Source organism: Denticeps clupeoides, chromosome 1 (assembly GCF_900700375.1).
Source record: "Denticeps clupeoides chromosome 1, fDenClu1.1, whole genome shotgun sequence".
NCBI classification, from domain to species: domain Eukaryota; kingdom Metazoa; phylum Chordata; class Actinopteri; order Clupeiformes; family Denticipitidae; genus Denticeps; species Denticeps clupeoides.
This window is the reverse complement of record NC_041707.1, coordinates 30,990,621-31,017,445: the sequence shown is the minus strand read 5'-3', so window position 1 is coordinate 31,017,445 and position 26,825 is coordinate 30,990,621. Positions and strand designations below refer to the sequence as shown.

General features: G+C 39.6%; 2 protein-coding genes and 1 long non-coding RNA gene across 5 annotated transcripts; 1 reads left to right on the top strand and 2 right to left on the bottom strand.

Moving 5' to 3' along the window:
* Positions 1–229: 229 nt before the first annotated feature.
* Positions 230–6,315, bottom strand: dorip1 (dopamine receptor interacting protein 1). Of its 3 annotated transcripts, none has more exons than XM_028996861.1 (7): positions 5,735–6,315; positions 4,845–5,025; positions 3,737–4,261; positions 3,141–3,185; positions 2,401–2,490; positions 2,062–2,196; positions 230–1,798 (listed from the first exon to the last, which is right to left on the bottom strand). In XM_028996861.1, the coding sequence occupies exons 2-7, from the start codon at positions 4,934–4,936 to the stop codon at positions 1,615–1,617; spliced, it is 1,071 nt and encodes a 356-aa protein (XP_028852694.1). In that variant the 5' UTR covers positions 4,937–5,025; positions 5,735–6,315; the 3' UTR covers positions 230–1,614. The 3 variants fall into 3 exon arrangements, with proteins under 3 accessions (XP_028852694.1, XP_028852611.1, XP_028852773.1); XM_028996778.1 differs by lacking the exon at positions 5,735–6,315 and adding an exon at positions 5,123–5,718; XM_028996940.1 differs by lacking the exons at positions 3,141–3,185; positions 5,735–6,315 and having other exon boundaries at positions 4,845–5,102.
* Positions 6,090–25,706, top strand: mthfd1b (methylenetetrahydrofolate dehydrogenase (NADP+ dependent) 1b). Its single transcript, XM_028996429.1, has 28 exons — positions 6,090–6,298; positions 9,313–9,397; positions 9,579–9,638; positions 9,734–9,787; positions 11,211–11,347; positions 11,559–11,659; positions 11,730–11,866; positions 11,977–12,088; positions 12,164–12,291; positions 12,445–12,542; positions 12,717–12,890; positions 13,139–13,275; positions 13,403–13,449; positions 13,538–13,645; positions 13,729–13,803; positions 14,065–14,167; positions 14,340–14,416; positions 14,510–14,650; positions 16,657–16,725; positions 18,620–18,731; positions 21,188–21,327; positions 21,623–21,664; positions 22,409–22,509; positions 22,599–22,776; positions 22,976–23,083; positions 23,183–23,335; positions 24,617–24,726; positions 25,303–25,706. Exons 1-27 carry the CDS (start codon positions 6,261–6,263, stop codon positions 24,704–24,706), a joined length of 2,805 nt encoding a protein of 934 aa, XP_028852262.1. The 5' UTR covers positions 6,090–6,260; the 3' UTR covers positions 24,707–24,726; positions 25,303–25,706.
* LOC114799989 (uncharacterized) lies at positions 15,428–15,982 on the bottom strand. The gene is made up of 3 exons (XR_003751311.1): positions 15,937–15,982; positions 15,690–15,843; positions 15,428–15,470 (listed from the first exon to the last, which is right to left on the bottom strand). It is a non-coding gene; the product is annotated as an uncharacterized LOC114799989 (long non-coding RNA).
* Positions 25,707–26,825: the final 1,119 nt, after the last annotated feature.

Sequence of the window (26,825 nt, the reverse complement as noted above, 5' to 3'; positions counted from 1 at the left end):
TTTAAATAGTAATTCCTTTGGATTGTCCATGGACAAGCATTGACTGTAGAATTAAGATCTGGGGCTAATCATTTTGTCAGTGATTTTCAAATGAGATGCTCATGTTGTCGAACATGCACAGATACGGTGTCAGTGTTTGTATGGCTTGTTCTAACCCCACTCGAGGAATGTCCTGTGTGTGTGGACAGAGGTGGGTGAAGCCTGGTGGATGAAGTGAAAACAACAAGGGTAAGTCATAAATTGTATTTAAAAGTTGAAAGATATCAGGAATATAATAAAAATGTAATTAATTAAAAACACATTAGTATTAAAACAATGATGCATAGTAGAAAGTTTTACCCACATAATCCAGGAATGACAAAGCGTCAATCTATTCATGCAATGTGTCACATCAACCTTTACAGCTAATGTTAGTTTGTCTCCAATACAGACCAACATATGACTAGACCTATTCAGTCATCATTTCTGACAACACAAAGTATCTGATATGAAATATTGTATTAATGACAAAGCTAAGATGGGGAATAATTAATGTCTGCATATCTACAAAAAATAAGATACACATTTTAGAAATACTAGTAAGGTAATACATAACTGTGTTGATTCTTTTTTCAGTCATTGCTCTTGGTTACTCTTGCCATTGGCATTCATTAGCATATTACACATCTGCAAAACAATTCATACCCCCTTTCTGCACAGACAATCATTTACAGTATTATTAATAATGATTCTTTTGAGACATTTTAATCCCTGCTACACCACACCATTTTATATACTGTTATAGCTTCATCTGGATTGCTCAAAACTGAAGCCATGAACAGTGATTCTACAAATGATAAATCTTTTAATAAAGTAACATTTGAAAATGTTACTATTAACACAATCAATGTTTAATACAACATCACTCATCTGAGGAGCATTAACCCAAGTCTGACTTTCTGCTTTTTTGTGAAATGTTCTTAATAAATCCGTTTACTCTGGTAAATGTAGTAACTGAGTCGGTGTGGCTAAAAAATGTACAAAGGGTACACATGAAAGGCACTACTGTTAATTCCATTTAGAGTATTTGGTGCAAAGAGAGCATGTCTTTCCACATAACACATGGGATGAAATGAAATGCTCTTCAAACTTCACAAAAGTTGAGAATGCATAAATAATAAGAAACGTGTTTAAGCATGCATTTAAAACTGAATAATGAATGTTTACAAAAATGATTACATAATAATTACAAGAGACAATGTGCTTAACATCTTTTATATGAGGTGAGGTCAGAGCTATACATGCATTTTGACAGTTCTGAGCTTGGCCAAAATTGTCTGCTTATCTGTGCATACTAGCCCAGAACTATTATAGTCCACAACATACATATTCTTGGATTCCAAGCATGCCACAAAACCTTTACTCTGTACAGCCAGCCTTTAAAGCAGCACCACACAGGCAAAATGAAAATGTCAAAATACATATATTACAATAATCTAAACTCTGAACTTTTGATCCTATATCTGCAATTGAATGTAGGTGACAGTAAAACATAAACATGATACATAAATGAGACAAAAGCAAAAAAATGGTCACTATTGGTAAACTGACAATATATTTATGCAACAAGGACGGTCACTTGTCAGAGGACCTGATGTAGACAAGTGAAGAGAGCAACAGGAACTCTGGTGGCTTGTTTAACAGAATTAGGTTGTCACTCCGAAGGCCATCATAATGCATCCAGTAGCCATCGATTTGGAAGGCCGCAGAATAGTGAGATTCCTCTTTGTTAAACAATGTGGCGCCCTCTAGAGAGTACCTGGAGAACAGCATTTTTTGTTATTCCATATAAAAACAGCAACATAGGACTTTCCACACGATAAAGGGTTTTTAAACAATGCACAATTCCCTATCGTACATCAGGTGGCAGGAATTATGCAGAATGACTGGGGTGAAAGAATAAGTATTAAATGTTTCAGATATTAATAAATGTTATGATATGTTTATTGGTATGAAAATGATCATGGCACCAGATCAGTATAGAAATAACAAAGTACTTTCCGCAATTAGATCTCAGTGTACCTGTGCTGAGACAAAGCCAGGTAGTATGGCACATAGGACAGCTCCTCAGATTTCCATATCTGCATGTTAAGAATGACAAAAGGAGGAGGACCATGGCAAAATATTCTTTGGGAGAATTCCCTTAGTCCATCACACCTACACAAGACATAAAACAGACAGATATGAATTTGTTATCATAGCCAATATAAGAACCTAAACAATAACAGTTCATAGTTTTAAGGTTGTAATACCCAATCATTTGGTCTGTGTAGAAAGATGTTCTAAAACATCCCAACTTGTACATTAATGTGCCATTATGAAAAATAATAGAATTTGAAGAACAAATGGAATAGCCCTCACCCAATCTCTTTACATAGGTCAGTTCTTGGGCAGAAGAACCCATTCACTGCAGACTGAATTGTATCTCTGTCAGGCAGTTCATGAGGAGGACTGAAATACAGAAACAAAGCAAAATTTATTATGCTAATATAACCCAAATTCCAGAAAAGCCGGGACAGTCCTTAATATGGAATAAAATAAACTTTCAATAGCACGCCAAGGTTTTATTTACAACAGAACACTAAATGAGCACACTTCAAATGTGATGTTTGCTACAGGTCTTCAAAAAAGTTGCCACAGGGGCAACTATTGGTTGAAAAAGAAAGAAAGCTAAAAAGGATTCAGCTGAGAGAACCTCTAGCAACTAATTAAGTTAATTGCTATTACAATCCTCTAGGCCTTCCAGCGTGTTTTCAGTGCTCAATTTAAAATCTCTGATGGTATGGTGGGTGCATATGATATGGGCAGCTTACATTTTTTTGAAAGGCACTGAAACGAATATAGAGGTTTAAGAGCAACATATGCTCCCCTCCAAATGACATACATTTCAGGTAGGACCTTGGCAAAGACCTTGGCAGGACAATGGAAAACTAGTACAATAGCATGGCTTGATTGGAGAAGAGTTTGGGTGTTATATTGGCCCGCCTGCATTCCAGAGAATATTTGTGGCATCATCAAACATAAAATAAGTCAAAGGGGACTGCAAACTCCTTAGCAGTTGGAAACCTGTATCTGTCAAAAATGGGAGCAAATTCCAAAACCTTAATTCCAGAAACCCATACTCTCGATGCCCAGATGTCTTCAAACTGTTTTAAAAAGAAAAGGAGATGTAATGAGCATCAAATTTGAAATTTGCTCATTTTGTGCATAAATTTCTTAGTTTAAACATTTATTATGTTATCTGTGTACTTTGGGAACAGAATGAATATGGTGGTAGTGGGTAACAACTGAAGGAAATTAAATTTTTAAAAATCATAACAAATTTGTCTTAAAATTGCAGGACACTCAAGCTATAAAAGGCAAAATCTTCTGAAAGGCCACCCTCAGACTGCAAACACCCCTTTAAAGGAGACAGAAGAAAAGGCACTTGACTCCGGGGGCCCAATTTACTCTTGGCAACAGGTGTGTATTTGAGACAAGTGGAATACTGAGAACAGAATTAAAGACTCTGAGGAGTCAAGAGTAAACAGTACATGTTTAAAAGCCATGGGCTTGGAGGGAATCCAATACTGTTTTCCAGAGAGTTGCTTTGGAGAACCAGACCTTAAAATTGTATTGGCCAAAAAAAAAAAAAAAAAAAACTAATTTCAGAATGCATGCAGTTCACAAAATGTAACCCCTGCGTACAACATCTTACTTGATGTTGATGGTCTTCCTGAGAAGCTCCTGACATCGAGCTGGACAGCTCCAGTTGCTGCACAAGCTCTCTTGCACAGTGGACATCAAGTCCTCCAGATTCTTGGTGAAGTTCTCGTGCTCATTCCCAAACAGGTCAATCTCCAAGGCAGCCTGATGGACCTCAGAGCGATATTGTCGCTTGGACATCCTGTCCCAGATCCAGAGCATTTTGACGGTGGTATAGTCATAGGAGTCCATAAGGTAGAGAAAATGTTGCACAAACTGCTTCCCAAGGAAGACGGCCACCTCCCTGGTAAAAGACTGGTTGTCCCGAAGGATGACATAGAGGAGCATGAGGAAACCATCAATGGTGCAGGTGTTCTTCAGGTTGATTTTCACATACAGAGGCAGGCAGGAGATAGCCTTTCGGCCTGCCCTAATGGTGTACACGCCCCCCCATGGCAGCACAGGTCTCCAAAAGGACTGGTCGTTGTCATCGTTGTTGTTGATGGAGGCACGAATCTCCTCAAACAACGTCTTGGCTCTTTTCAAAAAGAAGTAACATAACTAAATAAGAAAATATGTTCAATGCTACCACAAAAGTCTGATAAGCGAAAAAAAGAAGATGAAAACCACTGGCCTTCAAACATATTCTGACTGCTGTATGCACATGTAATCATTGTAAATCCCTTCGCAATTTTGGTTTGGTTGTTTTTGCAACAAATTCCAGTTCAGGGGGGCGATTACACACACCCATCTTGGCAAGACTTGTTGACTTCAGGGGACCAGGCAGATAGCAGAGAAGATAAAGTTAAAGTTAAGCAACGACTGCGTGATGTTTGAAGATGCACAATGTCGTCATGTGTCGCGCCGTTTCTTTTTCACTAGGGCTGGATGTGTGTAGTAGCTATTTGCCGAAATAAGGAAGCTAGCGTTAGCCCATGGTTCAACCATTAGTTTCGAGCTTGCTATTTCACGATGGATTTGTCAGCTTTTTGCTCGGAATTAAGTAATTAAAACAATACGTTGATGGGTGGAAAAACTGGTTCTACATGCGCTGATTTATAGATTGCCTACAAGTACGCAAAACGTTAGCGGAGCTAGCTTAACTAGCGAACTGCGTCTACCTTTCAATCCGGCCCGGTTCGTCGGGGCTCGATATTAAGATGTGATTAAGATGGCTGTCTGCGTCTTCTAAACAGCAGAAATCGCTCTCCATCGTTTCTTGACCTTCTTCATGTCTTTGATCCGGCCGAAGAGGCGAGGCTCTACAAACACGAGGGACTTTGCATCGTTCACTTTACGTCTCTGGTGGAGAAAACATACTGAGTTATGAGAGGCGTGGAAGGCGGAGCGCCACCTCCCGCCATGCAGCACAGACATATAAACACAGACGACACATTACCCGCAATCTCCTATTGGTCGGAATCGGGTGGGAATCCCTCGAAGCAGGGGTGTCAAACTCGTGGACGCGGGGCACATCCCGCGAGATCACCGCAAACAGATCGACGATTATGGCCCGACCACATAAAGCGCCGACAACACACAAACTACACTTCCCATAATGCAGCGCTTCAGTTGCGCTCTCTTTCAACCGCAGCTGAATCTGTACAGGAGCAGTTCCCACGTCGACCGCAAGTGGGTCGTGAAGCAGCTCGTGTTTCTTGCTTCAAAGTCACCAAAGCGCCGGTTTTGTCAGCAAAGTGCGCACTGCATTATGGGATCCGCAGCCCGTACAACGTAGCTATGCAAAGTGTTCTCGCGAGAAGCGGTCGAGTTTGACACGTGCCTCAAAGTGTCCTCCATCTGGGGGAATATGGACCTGGGACCTCAGGCGAATAAAACTCCATATTTTTAATCCAATGTGTATGTAAATGTCTGCGATTCAACAGCATTAGTTTTCAATCGATCAACAATTTAGATTTGCCATACAGGAAGCTCTGATATTGGTGTGTTTATAGCCTGAACCGTACTGAACAGATCATATAACTTTTTCTAGTCAAATAATGCGTCTTACCGTCACCTTAAAAGTAAATAAGGCTCAATATTAAAAGAGATCAGACGGTTCCTATTGGCCAAGGAAACACAATATTCCCATCGTGGTCCTTAACGTCAAAAACAAAACACAACCAGCTCTCAGAATTATGTTGAGTAATGCAGAGTCATGTTATTGTACAATTATTCCAGGTCTCTTTAACAACCGCACGCAGCCCAATTTTGCGGCCAGAATCGCTCCAATGTTGAGGTTCAGAAACCAAAGCCACGTCTGAAAAAGCATTTGAGGCGAAATGTCGCTTAAGTACTTCTAATTCTCGGCGCATGCGTTGCGTTGGGCCATAGTAAAGGCCCCCGAATGCTACGCAATGTGACATTCTGCGAATGGTCCGGGGCAGGCTACGCAAAAAACGGAGATCTGGTGACGCCTGTCGCCGCTGCGCGCGCACGCACGCACGCACGCACGCACGCTGTGAAAGGTTCGCGCGTCTTCTTGTGCTGTGCTGAGTCCTTCAGAGGCTTCATTCGCTGTCCAGTCGCACCCCACCATGTCGGCGCAAGTCATCAGCGGGAAAGAAGTTTCAGCGTAAGTCTGCGGGCCCCGGCCTGTGCTGATCCGGCCTTTCTTCTTTAGCCTGTGCATGCGCGTAAAGCTGCTTATTGCTGACTTGTTGGCTAACCTCACTAAATTTAGCAGGTAGATTACAAGAAAACTACGTCTGATTTGTTTTAAGCGTATTTTCTTGTAAGATGACTGATCTCCATCAATGTGAAAGCCACGTGCATCCCATGCTGCGAAGCATGAAACTGCTCACACAAGAGTGAGTGGTGCACTGACTGCTGTCTGACACGCAATACACGCCGTATACACTGCGATTCTGTATGAAGAAAATGATGTTTCTGTGCAGGGAACCGCTGTTGTCATCTCTGCCCCATCTGTTCTGTGTGTTTTCACGAAGCTTTCGAGATAATAGTGGTGAAATGTTCGTACGAATCAAGTCATACAAAGAGGGGTCCTTTCTATTTTAGTCTACTGTGTCACTACAAGTCCTAATGGAGGACCTTGTGTCTGTCACAAGATGCTGCATCTTGCTAGCTTCACCCCTTTAGTAAATAATTTCACACAAGTGGCACACAACCAAGACTTTTCATGAAGAGAAATCTGCCGAACAAGTCCACAGTGCTGGTCGATGTGGCTTTAAGTCGCTTTGCTGTAGCTGTTTTAAAAAAAAAAAAATGTGAGTGTCGCAACCTTTGTTTGTAACGCTTTACTGAGCATAGGCGATGTGGACAATTTAGCCAACGTGTTGCTTCTAGCCTGCACTGTGGCCTTGGTCAGAGGGCAGAGCTGCTGTTTGGATTTCGTTCTCAGCTGGACTTCAGCCGGGTGCAGATTTCACGTTTTATTCATTTGAGACTCAGTGAATAATATCGAATTCATGTTATGTGGCCCATGCTTAACAATTGAAACCACTTATTTCATTGCCATTAAAAAAAAGCACCCATATTTTTATTTCAGGTTGGGTTTTTCCCCAACCTGGATTTGTAGTGCATAGATCAGTAAGGACTAAGAACTGTGTCTTTGTAGATTTGATCATTTTTGGTCTTTGGTCTTTGGCTACTGCTAATCTTTTTTTATCTCGATAGTTGATTGGAAGTAGACCAACAATACCTTGCCATCAATAGGAATTGGTATTATAAGGATCTTTTTCTTTATTGTTCTTTTTAAATTATTTTGGTTGTTTTGCCAGGAAACAATAGTTATTTTAATGAACAAACATCAGTTTTATTAACATTCTTTGCAGCACTGAGAGCACAGACTGGGGTAGTGGTGGCCTAGTGGTTAAGGAAGCGACCCTGCAATCGGAAGGTTGGCGGTTCGAATCCAATCCGCCAAGGTGCCACTGAGCAATGCACCGTCCCCACACACTGCTCTCCGTGTGCCTGTCATGGCTTCCCACTGCTCAGCAAAAGGTGATGGTTAAAAGCATTTTGTTGTGTGCACATGTGCTGTGCTGCAGTCTTTCACATTGACAATCACTTCACTTTTACTTCCTTTTCACTGCAAGCACCACACTTTAATATATTTAAGTGACCTCATGGACTAGAGTAAACTAGAGGTGGGCATAGATTAATTTTCTTAATCTAGATTAATCTCACTGTAATATTGGAATTAATCTAGAGTAAGAAAAATTAATCTAGATTAAAATGGCTCACTTGAATTCTGCTGAAGGCATTCAGAATATGTGTGCTTCCCAAATAATGACTAAAAGTAAGTCTTTGAGAACGGGTTTCTTAAGCCAAGTGGCGCATTAGACCAGGGGCTCATCTCATGTTTCCAAAATGCATCACAAACTGCTTGCGAAAGCTGTTCTACTATGATAATTGGTGATGAAAATAAATTATGTTCAATAAGATGTACTTGTGTTTACCAACTGTTTATTCAGTTAAATAGCTGCATCCATGTTACCACGTCACGTTTGATGTGGTAATTTCACAAGACTCGTTCTTGCCCCCTACAGTGCAATTCGGCTAGGTATACATCCGTGCTAAAATATCAAGGTGAAAGTCATCATAGTGTAGCGGTTCTTCTTCTGTGTTGTGTAACTTTTTGATTTCTTTTCTTGAACCACAAATGATGAGCTGACACCCAAGAGATTTTCTGTGCAAAGTGTATTCTGTACAAAAAGCAAGGTCGCGTCAGAACATCGTGTCTTTCTGCACCTCTCTCTCTCACAACTCACGCCATGTGTCCAAGAGAACTGAACATTAACATAAAGCATTCACAATTTACAATACTGCATTCCTGAACAAAAAGCAAGGTCGCGTCAGAACATCGCGTCACCCATCGCGTCTTTCTGCAACTCTCTCTACAATATACAGTATTAAAAGAACATAAAAATATTCACAAAATAACACACATGCAAAAGATTCCTAATATGTACATAAATTAAAATGAAAGAAATAACTTTTTGCACACAAACCCCACGCACCTCTCACAGCTCACGCCATGTGTCCAAGAGACCTGAACCGGGTCTCAAAAACAAAATAAAAGTCTTTAGGAAATAAGAAACTAAAAGACACAAGAAAGAAGAAATATACTTATAAATCTAGTGTAACCATTTAACTCCGGCACAATAGCTTGCGTAGTATAGACCCACCTCCCAACCCAACTTTGTGAATAGATTAACGGCGATATTTATATTTTTTTTATCGCCCGATAAAAGTCTCACGTTAAGGCAGCACGTTTTAATCGCCCGATAAGAGTCTCGCGTTAACGCAGCACGTTAATGCCGATAACGGCCCACCACTACAATAAACATTTGTAAATGTTTTGTGCTGCAGGATTTGTCATGTGAACAGTATTGTTTAATTTTAACAACATTATACAGTGTTACAGTTAATTCCGTCTGGACTAGGTTTTATGTATAGATTAAGCCATTCTCCAACTGCGTTCTGCTGACATGGTTCCTTTGGGGAGAGGTGCAGGGCGGGGCTCCGGGAGTAGGGTGCATCTGGACAAAATACAGCTAGCCAGGGTGCTGGCTGTACCCCATACAGCCAGCACCCTGTGGATGACAATCATCTTTCTTTCTGCAGACAGGTGAGGGAGAGGCTGAAGAAGGATGTTGAGGAGATGAAGTCCCAGGACCCAAATTTTAGTCCAGGATTTGTGGTCTTACAGGTCTGTTTTTTTATGTTTTGTTTTTTTTATTCCACTTATTATATTTAATTTTTTTTTCTGCATTTGGATTGATATTCTACATTTTCTACCAGATTAGTCTTTGAATGAGCCTTGTTTGTTCTTTGTTCTTTTTTCTTTTTTTTTTTCTCTTCCCCATGTGAATCATCCTGCTGTTTTGCAGGTGGGGGACCGAGAGGATTCCAACTTGTACATCAGCATGAAGATGAAGGCTGCAGCAGAGGTAGTTATGGCACCACCGAATTCCCCATTAGATGTAGGCCAATGATGTGGTTACATGTTGGTATACTGTGCTCTGAAAGATTTGTCATTTTTAAGATTGGAATAAAGGCTAGGCACCTGAAGCTCCCCAAGATGGTTACTGAGGAAGAGGTAACTAGTCAAAACATCTCCTTTTACTCATTGGCGGTCTCTTCTGTTCTGTTTTTGTGCATGGAGGGTTGCAATTTGTTGATGTATTATGTAGTGAACTTTACTGTATTATCAGATAGAGGCGTGCATTGGCTCACAAAACAATCTCATGTTACGATACATATCAGGATTCATGGGTCATGATACGATTATATAAGGATATTTTTTGATTCTCCACATTAATCTACAATTATCTCCACACATAATCTAAAATTTACTGAAAATTTAAAAACAGAACTGATATACAAGATGCTGTGTAAATCACATTTTATTAATAATTCATCCAAAACAACTGAATTTTGATATTGATATTAAATATTGATATTTGATGTATCGATACTATATCACCACATTGCTGTATCAATATTTTTTATCACACCAATGATCAAATGTGTTAACATTTGGATATTACGTCATTAGACAAGATTAAGATTCTGAGTTCCTAGTTCCTGCAGTTATTAGTACCTCAGAAAGTGTCCATGTTGGTTTCTGTCCCCAACTAAAATAATAAAAAATGGCTACATGACAATTATGGACCATAGAGCAGTGGATGCCGGTGGCCTGATCTGATGGCTCATGTTTCCTTTTGGATTGTGGATGTGGCTTAATTGGTGCATTCGTGTTTAGTTGCAAGTGGGAGCAGTATCTGAAGAAGGGACATGCTGTGCAATGTTCCAATAGAAAACCTTACATTCTGGTGTGTTTGGTTTCACTTTGACACAAAACCCACCAAAAGAATGTTGTAGACCACCTACACAACTTGTGGTTGGCAGAGACTTTTTTTTTCAGCAAGATAATGCTTTCTGCAAGAATCATTTGAAGAACATTACATTTGCAACATTTATCAGACACCCTTATTCAGAGCGACTTACAATCAGTTGTTACAGGGACAGTCCCCCTGGAGCAACTTAGGGTTAAGTGTCTTGGTAGTAAGTGGGATTTGAACCTGGGTCTTCTGGTTCATAGGCGAATGTGTTACCACTAGGCTAGTACCACCCCCTGAACATGACAAAGAGTTTGAGGTATTAACCTTGAGATTTTTGGAACGAGGAGCCAATCTGATCAAGGATCTTATGGTTATTGTGTAACAACCCCTGTAGGGTATGTGGTTTTGGATACAAAGCGATTATACCCATCAGCTCTGTTAGGCCTCTGTTAAAATCCCTAAGCAATCTGGAAGGTTTACCTGAACTTCCATTTTATTTTAATTCTCCTGATCATTTTGGCCGTATCCATTGTTTCAGCACAATCACATCCCCTTTTGTCAGTTACATATCTTCCTATCGCTGTCCTGGACAGAACAGTGTTATGTGTCTCAGTCTGAGCTGCAACAGAAACAGAACTACACCATGCCAGTAAACTGTTGTTTTTCTCTACTGTTAAGGTCCTGCACAGCATCCGCGAGGTCAATAATGATTCAAGCGTTCATGGGCTCATTGTGCAGCTGCCCTTGGATTCAGTCAACAAGATTGATACAGAGAAGGTCACCAATGCTGTAGCACCTGAGAAAGACGTGGATGGGTGAGTTTGATCACTTGTGCAACAGGCTGTCTCAGGCGCCACCATAACATTTCCAGTGAGCTGCTTTTGGGTGGACATTGCTATGCTTGTGCTAACTGGAGAAAAATCTACATGTACCGTATCTCCAGGAATTTTCCTTGTACTAAAGAGTTCTTTCTTTCCATGAGAAGGCAGACAGTGTTTCTTATATGCTCCTTTGTTACATTTCCAGGTTAACCAGTATCAATGCTGGGAAACTTTCTCGAGGTGACCTTGGAGACTGCTTCATCCCCTGCACTCCCAATGGATGCATGGAGCTCATAAAACAGACTGGTCTGTGTTGGATTGATGGCAGTGTCAGATTCAGTCGGAATGAAGGCTAACTTATATTTTGTTTCTGTAGGTGTATCTGTGGCAGGAAAACGTGCTGTTGTGGTGGGAAGGAGTAAGATTGTGGGTGCACCAATGCATGACCTACTGCTCTGGAACCATGCTACTGTCACCACCTGTCACTCAAAAACGGCTGACCTGGCTTCAGAGGCAAGACTGATGGCCAACTACATGTGTTGATTTTTTATGGAATAATGCAAATAAAATCTTTCTTAATTTAATTGAAAACCTTTTATTTGTATTTTATATTTCTTGGCCAGATTGGCCAGGCTGAAATATTAGTAACAGGGATTGGAAAGCCAGAGATCGTGAAAGGAGAGTGGATAAAGGAAGGGGCTGTGGTCATTGACTGTGGTATCAACTCCATCGCAGGTAGATCGTTCTGCCAGTTTTTTGGCATCAGACATTAGGCACTACTGATGCAGCTGACTTTCTGTGCCTCTCCAGATAGCACAAAGTCCAGTGGCAAGCGCGTTGTTGGGGATGTTCATTATGCTTCAGCTAAGGAGCGTGCAGCATTCATCACACCAGTTCCAGGAGGTGTTGGACCCATGACTGTGGCCATGCTGATGCAGGTAGTGTCCAGAACACAGACACAGGGATCTGCCACCTTCTGTATATAATGCTATTGCAAGAATAGATAGGGTTTAGAAAATGCTATTTCACATATAAAACTGAAATACCTATAAAAATATTTTCTTACAAATTCTTTTTTTCATGTTATCCAGAACACTGTGCTAAGTGCCAAACGATTCTTTGCTTCTCATAAACCAGGGAAGTGGAACATCACATATACCAAACTCAACCTGCTGAAACCCGTACCCAGGTTTGCATAAGTCATATCATCCAGTTAATTTTTCCCTACTATGATGTCTTCAAAACTTGAGAGCCTTGAACAATTATAATGCCATTTCTAGAACTGTAATTTTACTAGACATCAAAGACCTGGAAGACTAGGAAGAAAACCTGTTCCATCTGACTCAAATTCAAATCTCTTTAGTGACATTGAGATTTCACGAGCCTGCACACCCAAACCTATTGACCAGCTGGCCAAGGAAATTGGCCTTTTGCCAGATGAACTGGAACTCTACGGGAATACCAAGGCTAAGGTCCAACTGGAAACCCTCAAACGTCTGCAGGCACAGCCAGATGGGAAATATGTGGTGGTTACTGGGTGAGGGCACTTCTGCTCTTTGAGCATCTATTGCTGTGTATGCCACTATTCTTGCTGTTTTCACTTAGTAGTTTTGAAGAGCAACATCCGGCAAAGTCACACATGCAAATATAACACGCACACCAAACATAGAAAACAGTTCCAGTCCTAGATGTCTTTGTACTTAACTATTATACAGAAAAGGACTCTCCCACCCCCCCACCCCCCATGGACACTTCATAATTGTTTGTTTTTTTCCCCATCTCTAGAATCACCCCGACTCCATTAGGAGAGGGAAAAAGTACCACGACTATAGGCTTGGTGCAGGCCTTGGGGGCTCACCTCAAGCTCAACGTGTTTGCTTGTGTCCGTCAACCATCCCAGGGTCCAACATTTGGCATCAAAGGTAAGTGCATATGTATTTATTCAGCTTTCAATTGCAGAGGATCATGTATTCTGCTCCGCCAAGGTGCCACTGATGTGCCCCTGAGCTTCAACCTGCAGCAAAGATGCAAAATTTCTTCTTTCGGCAGGAGGCGCAGCTGGAGGTGGATATTCTCAGGTTATCCCTATGGAAGAGGTAGCTGATATGTTTTCTTTCAATCTGTCTTTACTCCATGTTTTTCAATAAATATTTTTAATTTGAAAATGTTTCTTTTAATTTAAAGTTTAACCTTCACCTGACTGGAGACATCCATGCCATCACTGCTGCCAACAACCTGGTAGCAGCTGCCATTGAGGCTCGTATGTTTCATGAGGCCACACAGTCTGATAAGGTAGGGAGTTCAGTGCTAAACTATACAAGTCTGTATCTTAATCAATTAAATCTTGTTATCCATGTGCACCATTCTTTCTATAGGCACTTTACAACCGCCTGGTGCCTTTAAGTGGTGGACAGAGGAAATTTTCTCCAATCCAGATAAACAGACTGAAGGTGTGAACAATACAACTGTATGAATAAATCCTCAAGGGCTTATTACTTTTGTTCTCACACGTTTTTATACCCTCTGACACTCTTTAATGTACCTGTCTAGGATAGCTATGCATCAAAACTTTGAGATAACATACAGGTTGCTCTGTTCACTTATGTAAAAAAAAAAAGGCCCTAGAGCTCTGAATCTCCTTGTTTTAAGCAGAACATGTGTGGTTTTTTGGATTTTAAGAACATGTAAAATCTTATCATATTTCTCCTTAGAAACTGGGCATTGAGAAAACCGAGCCAACCGCTCTGATAGAGGAGGAAATCTCTCGATTTGCTCGACTGGATATTGATCCTGATTCAATTACCTGGCAGCGAGGTGATATTTTTATTTAACAGCCTTTGTCTGCTTTCTTTTCTTTCTTCTATCAGGAGTAATTATTTTATTGATTACTGGTACAGGATCATTAAAAAGAGAACTCATTATAAATAAGTGATAGCATAAATAAGAATGAAACTAAATTTAAGTCTCTGAACTGATGTTGTTGCAGTGTTGGACACTAATGACCGTTTTTTGAGAAAGATCACTGTCGGTGAATCCCCAACAGAGAAAGGACACACCAGATCGGTATGTTTTTAGAAAACTCGCAGCAGATCACTACATTCACTGCATAAGCCTGTGTCTTTACCATTCATCCCTTCACTTCTTTCTTCTCCACAGTGCCAGTTTGACATCACTGTTGCCAGCGAGATCATGGCAGTCCTGGCACTCACTACCAGTCTGGAAGACATGAGGCAAAGGTTGGCCAAAATGGTGGTGGCCACCAGCCGGAGTGGCGAGCCAGTCACAGCAGAGGACCTGGTGAGTCACACTGCTGTGGAGATCAGATCATACCATTAGCTAAAGGGATTCCATCTCATGTCTGCAGACTGTTTGCATGGACAAGCATAAGTGTGCACATGCTAGAACTTCACAAGTTATAGGAGGGTTGGGTCTGCTCATCTTTGTCCACCCTATTTGCTGACCTGTTAACTGTTAGGTTTAACAGCTTGCTGTCAAATCAAATAATATGAGGTCCTGTACAATATCTATTTTTTTACGCACACCCTAAACCACATATTTCAAAACTAAAAAATGTTCACCACAACATATTGAAAGTGAACATTCAAGACATGGGTAATAGCACTTGCACTTGTTTGACTAGATTTAGTAATGCTGTTGTGCAATGGTTACTGTGAGATATCTGCTACATCACTTGTGGTCTAAAAATATATTGTCATGTTCCTGTCTAGAGGTTAAGGGATGTGGACACGAACGACAGGGAGTGGGTACCTGGGATGTAGACACACAAATATCTGGAAGTGTAAAAACTCTGTGTGTATTTACAGTAGTTATGTGAACCCAACCCCTTAAATAGTGCCTGATAGGCGTGTGCTCCCACATCTACAGTACAGTCTTGGACAGACCTTCTAATTCTAAAAATATGTTTTCTTTATTTTCATGACCATTCACATTGGTAGAAGGCATCAAAACTCTGAATGAACACCTTTTTTCACTTACACATGCACAGCGCTATGCGAAACGATCCCCTTATGGGCATCTCCAATTTCTTGAGAGCAAAGTCACGCTCCTCGTGTCCATACGGACACCTGCTCATCTTCATACACTTCCCTTTTATGGACTTAAAAAAATGGAACAAAAAAGCTTGAACAGTAAGTAGGTAAAAAGGGATTCACTGCACAAAATAAAATTCACTCTCTCACACACACACACACACACACACACACACACACACACACACACACACACACACACACACACCATGTGTTATACTCAAACTCCCAAGAGTCAAAAGGAAGGACTTCCCCCTTCCCACTCTGAACACCAGTAACCCTCTTACCTTTTAAAAGCAGATGGATGGCCCAGTCCCAATTAATGGGTTCCTATTTTGTTAAAATAGGCCAATCCCAGCAGGGGAAAAATAACGAATAAGCAACGTCCGTCCTGTGTCCTTCAAACTGAAGTGGCAGCCTGACTGTACCTACCCTCAGTCACTCCAAAAATAAGAAAGACAAAATAACAAAAAAAAAATTATAAAATTGTCTCGTTGGATGGACTGACAAACCAACTGAGGCGTACAGACTCACCTGGGTGGTCACCGCTCCATCACCAACGGCTGGGACTGCCGGATCCCACAACGGATGACCCTGTCTGTAGGGCAGGGGCTTTCGTATATTGGGGGTAACGAGGTGGCCTTGGCTCCTCCCAGGGTGGCTCCTCCCCTTAGATAAGACGCACACATATACATTTACATTTACACCTTATCCAAAGTGACATACAAAGTGACATACAATCAGTACTTACAGGGACAGTCCCCCCTGGAGCAATTTAGGGTTAATTGGCTTGCTCAGGGACACAATGGTAGTAAGTGGGATTTGAACCTGGGTCTTCTGGTTCATAGGCGAGTGTGTTACCCCTAGGCTACTACCATCCCACTACCATACTACATATACACACAAACCCACTTCTGGCCCAGAAAATATACACAATATACGGCCCTACAATGTAACAATATTTAAAAATATATTTGCAGTTAAAATATTTACTTACACAACTACCAGAAATTAGATTCTGCTATATCCATCTATATCATAATTTTTGCAGAAACAGTACTTTTAAGTAGATATTTTCATCATAAAGGTTTTATTATTTGGTATATGATGATGTCAGAACACTTTTTACATGTTACATGCTGCATACATTTTGTATACACCAGTTTATCATTGTCCGTTAAGGTCTTAAGTTAGTGTTTTCCAGGCTCATTTGGAAATATACTGTAAACCTGACTGTTTTTGTTGCTTTTACAGGGGGTGAGTGGAGCGCTTACAGTTCTGATGAGAGATGCAGTCAAGCCTAACCTCATGCAGACTTTGGAGGTGAGAGATTCACTTCCTGAAAAATATTTAATACTATTTTACATTTAGTTATTCTCTTGTCTGTTTATTTTTTATGTAAATCTACTGATATTCTAGTACAAGTGTAATGCTGTGAATGCCCATTGATCTTTTTCAAGTGAGAGTGATTAGTTGTCACATGTGACACACCACAACACCCAGTGCATACTAGGGCTGCACGGTTTGGGGAAAAAGACATATTGCGATTATTGAGATCAATATTGCGATATGCGATTGTGATATGATAAAGGACACTTGCTTGTATATCAATGAAAAGTCGCATACTAATAGTTAAATGTTTGAAACATACAAACTACTTATAACAACCTGAAATAACCATGCTTTCAAAATACAATATTCTACAAAATTAAATAAATCACAAAAATCTTTTACATTACTGTCGAACGACAAACCCTGGTAAGGCTAAACAACTGTTTTGATTATATTTGGCCATTATAAAATCTCGTATTATAGTTCTTACGTTTAACCAAAACGTTGTTTGGAGGCTGACTTGAACACAGGGATGCATAACTTTGCTAGCTTAGCTAAGGTTAATATTTGTAAACTGAGGTGAATTTTATATTTATATATTTACAGCATTTATCAGACACCCTTATCCAGAGCGACTTACAGTCAGTAGTTACAGGGACAGTCTCCCCGGAGCTACTTAGGGTTAAGTGTCTTGCTCAGGGACACAATGGTAGTAAGTGGGATTCGAACCCGGGTCTTCTGGTTCATAGGCGTGTGTGTTAACCACTAGGCTACTACCCCCCTACCATTTCTTTAGGAAACCTTCAAAGTTTGAGAAAAATTAACTAAACAGCTAAGAACAGTCTAAATAGTTAATGCCTACATTTAGCCAAAACGTTGTTTGGAGGCTGACTTGAACACAGGGCTTAGCCTAGCTTAGCTAAGGTTAAGAATTATAAAACGGGATTTTTTTAATGGCCAAATATATTCAAAACAATTGTTCAGCCTTACCTATGAAATGTAATCCCCCGGGATCTGGTTTGGAGCGTACAGCGGTTTGTACAGCCCCAAGCAGCACAAGAGTGAGACATTTTTATGCACTTCTCTCCATAGACATGTATATGCTTCCCGCCACAGCAGAGCCTATCGCAATATGGCGGAGACATTGACGTGCGATGCAGCGCGCCATGAGGCGTCTAACCATATGTCTCCGAATCAAAAGTCATGTGACCAAACACGTCACATCCGACTGAAGTGAGACTTCAGTCAGCTCGCAAACTTTGAGAGAATGAGAAAATGGATCGGATATGTTGCCGATCTAATCCATGTACTAATCCTTTAAATCACAGCTTTTTGCGTTCATGTAATCGCACAGACTGACATCGCGATTACGATTGCGATTAGATTAATCGTGCAGCACTAGTGCATACAGTGAAATATGTCCTCTGCATTAAACCCATCCCCTGAGGGAGCAGTGGCCAGCAATGACAGGCGCCCCCGGGAGCAGTGTGTAGGGACGGTGCTTTGCTCAATGCCACCTTGGTGGCTCAGGAATTTGAACCGGCAACCTTTCTGATTATGCGTCTGGTTCCTTACCCGCTAGGCCAACCCTGCTCCTAAGCTGCTTTTGAGTACAGGAAGTGTGTGTATATGCGGAGGTGTATTTGTGCATAAACTCACCTCCTTATGTTCGGTTTTGAACTTTTTTGAATGGTTTGTTATATCATGCTTCAGTTTAATGCTACAAGTTTCAGCTTTCAGTCTAAATTTCTGGATGTTAGTCCAGCTGTATGTGCAGTAGTAGAGTACATTAGTACTCTACAATCAGTATTCTTTATGTAATCCTAAATGTTTAACATCATTAAACATTCATTTGATATCTTTGTGTTGTGTTTTGGCTCTCTAGGGGACCCCAGTTTTTGTCCATGCTGGACCCTTTGCCAACATCGCACATGGCAACTCTTCCATCTTGGCAGATAAAATTGCCCTCAAACTGGTGGGGCCGAGTGGTTTTGTGGGTAAGCGTAATTTAATCTCTTAACAGGACATGAATCAGCACCACAGGCATTTTATCAGTGATGACATATAAGAAAGAATGAACAGTCTGTATTGCCTTATTTTACAGATGTTTGTATAGATACATAAACACACTTATTCATGAATATACAACCATATGTAGTGTTTGCTCCCTCTCTGATTTCTTACTTTTTTCCATGTTAGTCACATTTTAAGTTTTCAAAAAATATAAAATATTACTCAAAGATAACTCAAACATGTTTTTTTTTTTTTTAACAAAGGGTGTTATAATTTAGGGAGACAGAGTCTCTAGCCACACCTGATTACTGCCACACCTTTTCTCAAAGTGACAAAGTGAATTCAGATTTTAACCTGCACTCTGAAAACTTTCTTAACTTTTTTTAAAGAAAAAATTGCAAATATTTGATTTTTACCATCTACCTTTGTTGTAGACTCCTCTACCTCTTCTACATTCCAAGCTACATTTCATCAGTTTCTCTCTAACCTAAGTGAAATAATTAGACATCTGCGGTCATCTTTTTGTCCTCTCAAGAACCTTCCACCACTCTTCTGCAAGGATATATTGAATTCCATTGGATGATATGTTGCAGACTTTATTAATTCATCTTTGAAGACCACATGTGTTCCAGCTGCCTTTAAACATGCTGTAGTACATCAAAAAGAGTAACCTGGGTCACTCTGTTCTCTCCAACTTTTAGCCCATTTCTAAACTTTTTTTTTTTTTTTTTTTTATCAAACGTCTTAGTTGTTTATAATCAGTTTTGGACACACCTTTATATTAATGGGATCTGTGAAAAAAATCTGTTTGGTTTTAAGGCACGACAGAACTGAAACAGCTTTTATAAAGAGTGTTTTATGATTTGCTTTTAGCTGCTGACTCTGATAACCCGACTGCAGCTTTTGACACTGTAGAAAATAGCATCATTTTATCATGCCTTGAGACATGCGTTGGAATTAAAGGTTTTGTTCTTAAATGATTCCAATCATACGTGTCAGGCAGGAGTTTTCAGTGTATCTAGGGAAGTATTCATCCACATTATTGTATATGCTTCCATTGGGGTCTATTTTCAGGAAGCAGAAAATCACCTTACATTGCTTTGCTGATTGATATTCAAATAAATGTGTCTATCCCAGCAAATAGTCAGTTCAGCAAGCTCTCTGAGTAATCTCATAGATGTTCAAACATGGATGGAGATAAACTCTCTCAGTCTGAAAAAAAAAAAAAAAGTCTAATCTCCTTAGTGGTTATGACCTTGGACCTGGCATCTGTTTCTCATCAGTCTGCCAGAAATGTTGGGATAATTTTTTACTCTGCCTTTAAGCTTGATTAACAGATCAGCGCAGTTAAAAGGTCCCGCTTGGACCAATTTGACTTAGTAAAGGTAAGCACTATGTCGCCCCTGAACAGTTTGAGGTGGTAATTCATGCTTTCATCACATCATTCTTTGACACTGTAACTCGCTATACATAGGTCTCAGTCAGTCGCAACTTCAACGGCAACAAGCCATTCAAAATGCATCAGCTCGTCTTATGACAGGGAATAGAAAGTGTGACCATAATACACCCATATTACCATCCCTCCACTGGCTTCCTGTACATAAAATAATACTTTTTGTTTTTAAAAGCCTAAATAATTTATCACCTGTTTACCTTTCGTAGCTTCTTGTTCCTTACTCACCTTCCAGATCCTCTGATCAATGCATATCCCCAGAACAAAGCTCAAAACCAGATTTCAGGGCAAACACTTTTGTATTTCAGTCCCTAACTTGCTTAAACAAAAATTTATATTTCTTCCGTTTGTCACGACGCGGTTCTTCCTTAATTCTGTTCATGTAAATCAACAATTCCATTTATTCCTCTGACTATTTAAAAACAGGCTAAGACAACATCCCAAAACTTTACAATTTAGGGACCGAACCAAAAGAGTGCATTTACTGTTTCACACTGTCTCTAGCATGGCTGTGCAATATAAGATTTGCTCATAATTTTAGGAGTGCAAAAGAGTCTTACAACATTTTTCCAACAGTGTTCGCTACAAATTATTTTTTTTCTTATTAGCCATTCTTCCGATTTTGGTTTTAAATGTAATATATATGTTGTATTCCCTTGTATACTTTCCATTAGTTGCTGATCTACGGTTGATATTACTCTATATTTCTTTGTGTTGTTAACAATCATAATTTTTACATAATGTGTATTTTGTTTAATCTCCTGAAAGGTCATGCAATTCTCATCTTCTATTTACTGTACACAGAGCTGTAATTCTTTTCTGTATCCACTGTATGAACTGGCAGTCACGAGTATTTCAGAATTAAGTGTTTGTCATGAGATACGCATTGTTTATATTTTTGTACTATATATTAAAATGTTTTGATAGAAATATGATTTATGCCATTGCTGTTTGCAACTTCTGTGAACCTTCTCAAATTCTTCATAGTGACCGAGGCAGGCTTCGGTGCTGACATTGGCATGGAGAAGTTTTTCAACATCAAGTGCCGTTACTCTGGACTGCGGCCCCATGTGGTTGTGCTGGTGGCCACTGTCAGAGCCCTAAAGATGCATGGAGGTGGTCCCACTGTGTGTGAAGTATTTTATTTCTGACTTTGTTACAAGTGCTTCTCAGTTGCTGAAATTATTTCAGCTACAACTATTTTTCTTTGCATACATGACCTCATAATTTCCAGAAAGAGTTACTGGCTTGTGTTTTGGGACCGAAACAGATTTGATATTTCTAGAAATTCAGAAATTGTGTTTTAAACAATTAGTGATAATTCTGGACAGCACTAAAATCCACCCAGTAAAATGTTCTTTTTAGCTAACAAGCAATATGGCTGATATTAGTGAAATCATGCTTTGCATGCTTCTATTTCAGGTTACAGCTGGCATGCCCTTGCCGAAAGAATATGTGGAAGAGGTAAATTTTATTTCAAATTGTTAAGAAATGGGGAAAAAGCAGAAAATGTTCCAATATATTTTATTAAATTAACATGCAGATTTTTATCACAATTTTTGATTGTACTGTCAGTTTGAGAACATCTGGTCTGAAACCTGAAGAAGCCAGAGATAAGCTCAACATTTTATACATGCATATAAAGCAAAATAATGTATAAACAGTGTAAAATATAAGAACACATAGAAAAATAACAGCATTACCAAACCAGTGCATCACAACTGATGTTGAGTAACTTTTTTTTGACAAGGAGAACTTGCAAGAGCGAAAGGCTGTGAGTCATTCTGCTCTTTTCTAGCTTCATCTTGTCCCAAAACTCTGCCTGTGCCCACACAAACGCGGTGGGGGCATCAACATGGTGACCTTGTGCATTGCTTAACTGAATTGTGGGCCCATCACTTTGTATTGCAGAAAGTAAAAAGAACCAGAAGTCAGTTGGGATAAACGGGGCGGTGTTGTGAGAATTGGTTGCTTCTACTGTGCTCCCTGCACAGCAGACATTCCCACCGTCGAGCTTTAACAAGGCTGTATGTGTGAGCGTATGGTTGCAGGGAAAATGGTAGGAAAAGGAAGGCTCTGATTTGCAGTTGTGCAAATTGTCACATTGAGTTAATATGCCCAAACTGCTCATGATTATAATTGTAATCGTATCATGTTCGTATTATCGGCCCTAGATGGACATCTGTCTCTTGTCATTATCTTTGACAGAACCTTGAGCTGTTGGAGAAGGGCTGCTGTAATATGAAGAAACAGGTAGAAAATGCCAGTGCTTTCGGAATCCCAGTTGTGGTGGCTGTAAACGCATTCAAGTACGTTTCAAGATGAGCTGCCTAGTTTTCATTTTGTACATCTCAACCAGAGAATTGTAGGACAGCTATAAACATGTTTCTGAATGCAGGACTGACACTGATGCTGAACTTGACCTGATCTGTAACCTGGCGAAAGAAGCTGGGGCCTTTAATGCTGTGCGATGCTCTCACTGGGCTGAAGGGGGCACTGGCGCCGTGGCTCTCGGTGAGGCAGTGCAGCGAGCAGCAGAAGCCCCAAGTCATTTCAGCTTCCTCTATCAAACTGAGGTAACAACAACAGTGTTTTGTTATTTTTTTCAATTGATAAAATCTCCGTGTTAGCATTATTTACACTCCTTTACGTTCATCACCTGTTCATCAGCCTGTTTTAATTTTCGTTGGTTTTGTATGTTCCTGTCAGTCACATCACAAAGAACGCAAATGCACAGTGCAAGTTTGTAATGGTGTGTACGTGTGTGCTTAACAGTTGCCAATTGTGGACAAGATCAGGATCATAGCGCAAAAGATCTATGGAGCTGATGACATTGAACTGCTTCCAGAAGCCCAGCAAAAGGTGGAACGCTACACCAAACAGGTATGAGTAGACACCCAACTAAACCAAAAAGCAACAGTAGATCCATCACATGCTTAAGATAGCATATGTCTGATTATTGGTATTCCTTTTCTTCCACAGGGATTTGGGAATTTGCCAATCTGCATGGCAAAAACCCACCTTTCCCTGTCACACGATCCTGAGAAGAAAGGGGTTCCCACTGGCTTTATCCTGCCCATTAGAGACATCCGTGCCAGCGTCGGTGCAGGATTCCTCTACCCACTAGTTGGCTCGGTGAGCAAAACAGGCTATCAAATTAAAACTCTATGGTGTACCTTACATTTTTGTTCAGTGCACACAGTGACATATCTGGTCAGAATTTATCATGTTATTGCGATTTCTGAATATGCCCTGTTAATAATGCATTAAATGATTCATTATGTGCTTAAATGTGCATTATATTTTTAGACAGCTTGGCTTACTGATTAATTTTTTTTAGGGGTTAGTGATTTAATACATACAGTTCTTATGTTTTGCTAAATGTTGGTCACATTTAAATGTTTCAGATAATCAGAAAATATTAGACATTAGTCAAAGACAATAAAAGTAAACACCAAATGATTAAGTGAAGGATTTTATTATTAAGAGTGTGACAAAGTGATTGCCACACCTGGTTGGGCCACCTTTAATTGTAGAGCTGCCACAAACAATTATTTTGATAGTTGACTTGTCGCAAATATTTTTGCGATTAGTCGACTAATAAGATTGGACATAAAACAGCTTATTATATCAGCATGCATCTGCTCTTCTATAACAATCATTAGATTACAGCTTGAAACGTTCAAGGTATGTGGCAGCCAAACATAAAGACAAGATGATGGTTCATTCAGCAAAATTTGCTGCATGTAGCAGCAACAATTTTTTTTAACTGGAGCATAAAGTGCAACATTCTCATGTTTTGAAGACGGGTAAGAGTGACATTTCACTAAACCCCTTGACCACCCTGCTGAATGGGCCACAGGAATGGGGGATGTTTCATTAATTAGAAAAGATTTGATAAATGGCACAGACAATTCAATAAATTGTATACATTTATTTAAAAAGAGATAATTATAATGTGAGAATATGTCAGTCATCCAGTGATAATGATGACTGGACTATTTGATCAGAACAGGTCAGTGAACAGTTCTCCTGTAGAGATATCGAACCCAGGCATGATGAACCACAGTTGTTTTAACAGGGGGGATCACTTTGTCACACAGGGCCACGTAGTTTCTGATTAATTTTTTTTTCCTGCCTTAATAATAAAACAATTCACTTAAAGACACATTTGGTGTTTACTTGTGTTGTCTTTTACTAACATTTTTTGATTATCCCAAACATTTAAATGTGACTAACAATGAAAGTACATCAGAGAGGGGGCATACACTTTTTAACACCACTGTAATTTGGGGCTTACACTTAATCATACAATACATTTATAAATTTGATTCCACCACTGTTGCATCTTAAAACAGAAATGTTGTAAATATTATACTATAGTAAATGGTTCTAAGATTTTCTGTCCACATGTAGATGCCAACCATGCCAGGACTCCCTACACGCCCCTGCTTCTATGACATTGACCTGGATCCAGTTACAGGACAAGTTAATGGCCTGTTTTAGGATATGTTTCTTGGCTAGTGGTAAGTCATTTATTCCTTAATTCAGAAATTATTTAAATGTATATTTTGGTTAAGGAATGAAGATACTTTACATGCCATGGGCATTTGAAAACATAAAATTAATTTCTGAAATCTTTATTCAAAGAAGAAACTGCATTTTTACAGCAATAATTAAATAAATAAATCCCACTTCTAAATACAGGGGAACCCAAGGATCCAAATTCACAAACCTTATTTAGATCAATTATCAATCCATTATAGATAATCAATTAACCATACCCTTCAGAAGACAAAACCGGGAGATAGAAGCCGATTGGTTAACACACTTAGCTATGAACCAGAAGACCATAAAGTTACAGGTTCAAACCCCACTTACTGGCATTGTGTCCCTGAGACTCTTAACTACTGATAACTACCCTGTAACTACTGATTGTAAGTCGCTCTGGATAAGGGTGTCTGATAAATGCTGTAAATGTATTTTCAGGCTGAAAAAATGCTCATCTCTCTGTGTAATGATGTCAGTTGTTAGGTGTTTTTGTGTTTTATGTGCTTTTTTTACTTTGACAGTGTTACTTACTGACTTTTTGTTATGTGTAGGTTGTGATCAGTAGCATCTGCTGTATACTGATCAGAAGAAGGATGGCATGAGAATCACACTAGACTTTAAAAACCATTTCATGTTCTCCTCCCTGTCAGTGACATTTATATTGCATACACCTTTCCGACCATCAATGATTAATCAGTTTCCTTTGTGATTTTGTAGCTGAATAGATTAAGACGTTATATTCTGTTTCTGTTATTGCAACAAAAAACAAAAATTATGGACATTCCATTTTCAAGTGCCACATCAATAGTAGATTTTAAATAAGTCACATATAATTGAATCAAGTTATTTCCATGTTTGTTTTTGCTTTGTTATTTTCAATTTAAGTCATTTAATACAAACTCCAAGAATTGTGTGACTGGGCCAAGGCACTCAAAAATAAATGTTTCACACAGTGGACAGTGCTGGTTTGTGTGTCTGTTCTCTTGAATTAACCAAGCCATAACATTTAGACCCCTGACAAGTGAAGTCATAACATCTATGTCTATGTTCCAGTCACAAACCACATCATCACAATTGTTTCAAATGAATGAAAGAAATTCATTTTGATTTGTTTACTCTTAACAAGCCCTTGTATTTGTGGAAGTCTGACTAAAAGGTCATTGGATGTTGCCTGTCACCATTTCGTGAAAACTGTTTCTCCAGACACAGAAGATTTTACTCCTGCATGCTCTGGAGTCTACATGAGTGTGGTGTTAAAAATGTGTGTGTCACAATCAGCTTATGCACCATGCTCTGATTCCAGATTAAGTAGAACCAGCCTCTCGAGTCCTACTTGAAAATGTCTGTGATAGATGAAGCGTCTGCTAAATAAAGTAAAGTAAAGTCTGTGATTTATTGACCCCTGCCACATGTTGAAATTAGCTAGAAACATGCCTGAAACATTCACTGTTGGAACAGTGAAATGGCAACACCTTGACATCCAGGAATGTAAGGATCTGCGTGCAGCCAACAAGATAACAAGAAAGGATGTAAACTTTGGTAGGCAGAAGACCTTCCAGGATACCCACCTGTCACAGAGGTTCCACTAAACAGAGCTCACTTCATCTGGTTTCCCCAACTCAGACTTGCATTTTCCTGTTGTTCCAACCCTAAAAAACATTCATACCAGGTTTAGCTTTTCATTGGTATTTACCTCCACTTCCATTTTTAAAACGTTCTGTTAAGTTCAGAAAAATGTCAGCTTGCTGTTTCATCATTGACTTGACGTATATACAACAAATAGATGTATATACAACAAAAATTTGATTAGTGTTTTGTGATGTTCATTTCAATCATTCTACAACATTAGGTTAATTGCATTATTTCTCACTGGCTGTTATAGTTAACTCTTGCCATAGTCTCTGTTGAGAGAAGAATAAAAGGTCACACAATGAGAGGACTTAGTTTCTTTCAGTTCACTGTGTTTACCTTGGCGTATACATCTTTACACTTGTTTTGCCTTTTGTCTCAAACTTGTCTTGTATGTTCCATTTCAAATCATACAATATTTAACATTTACTTTGAGCTGACTGTT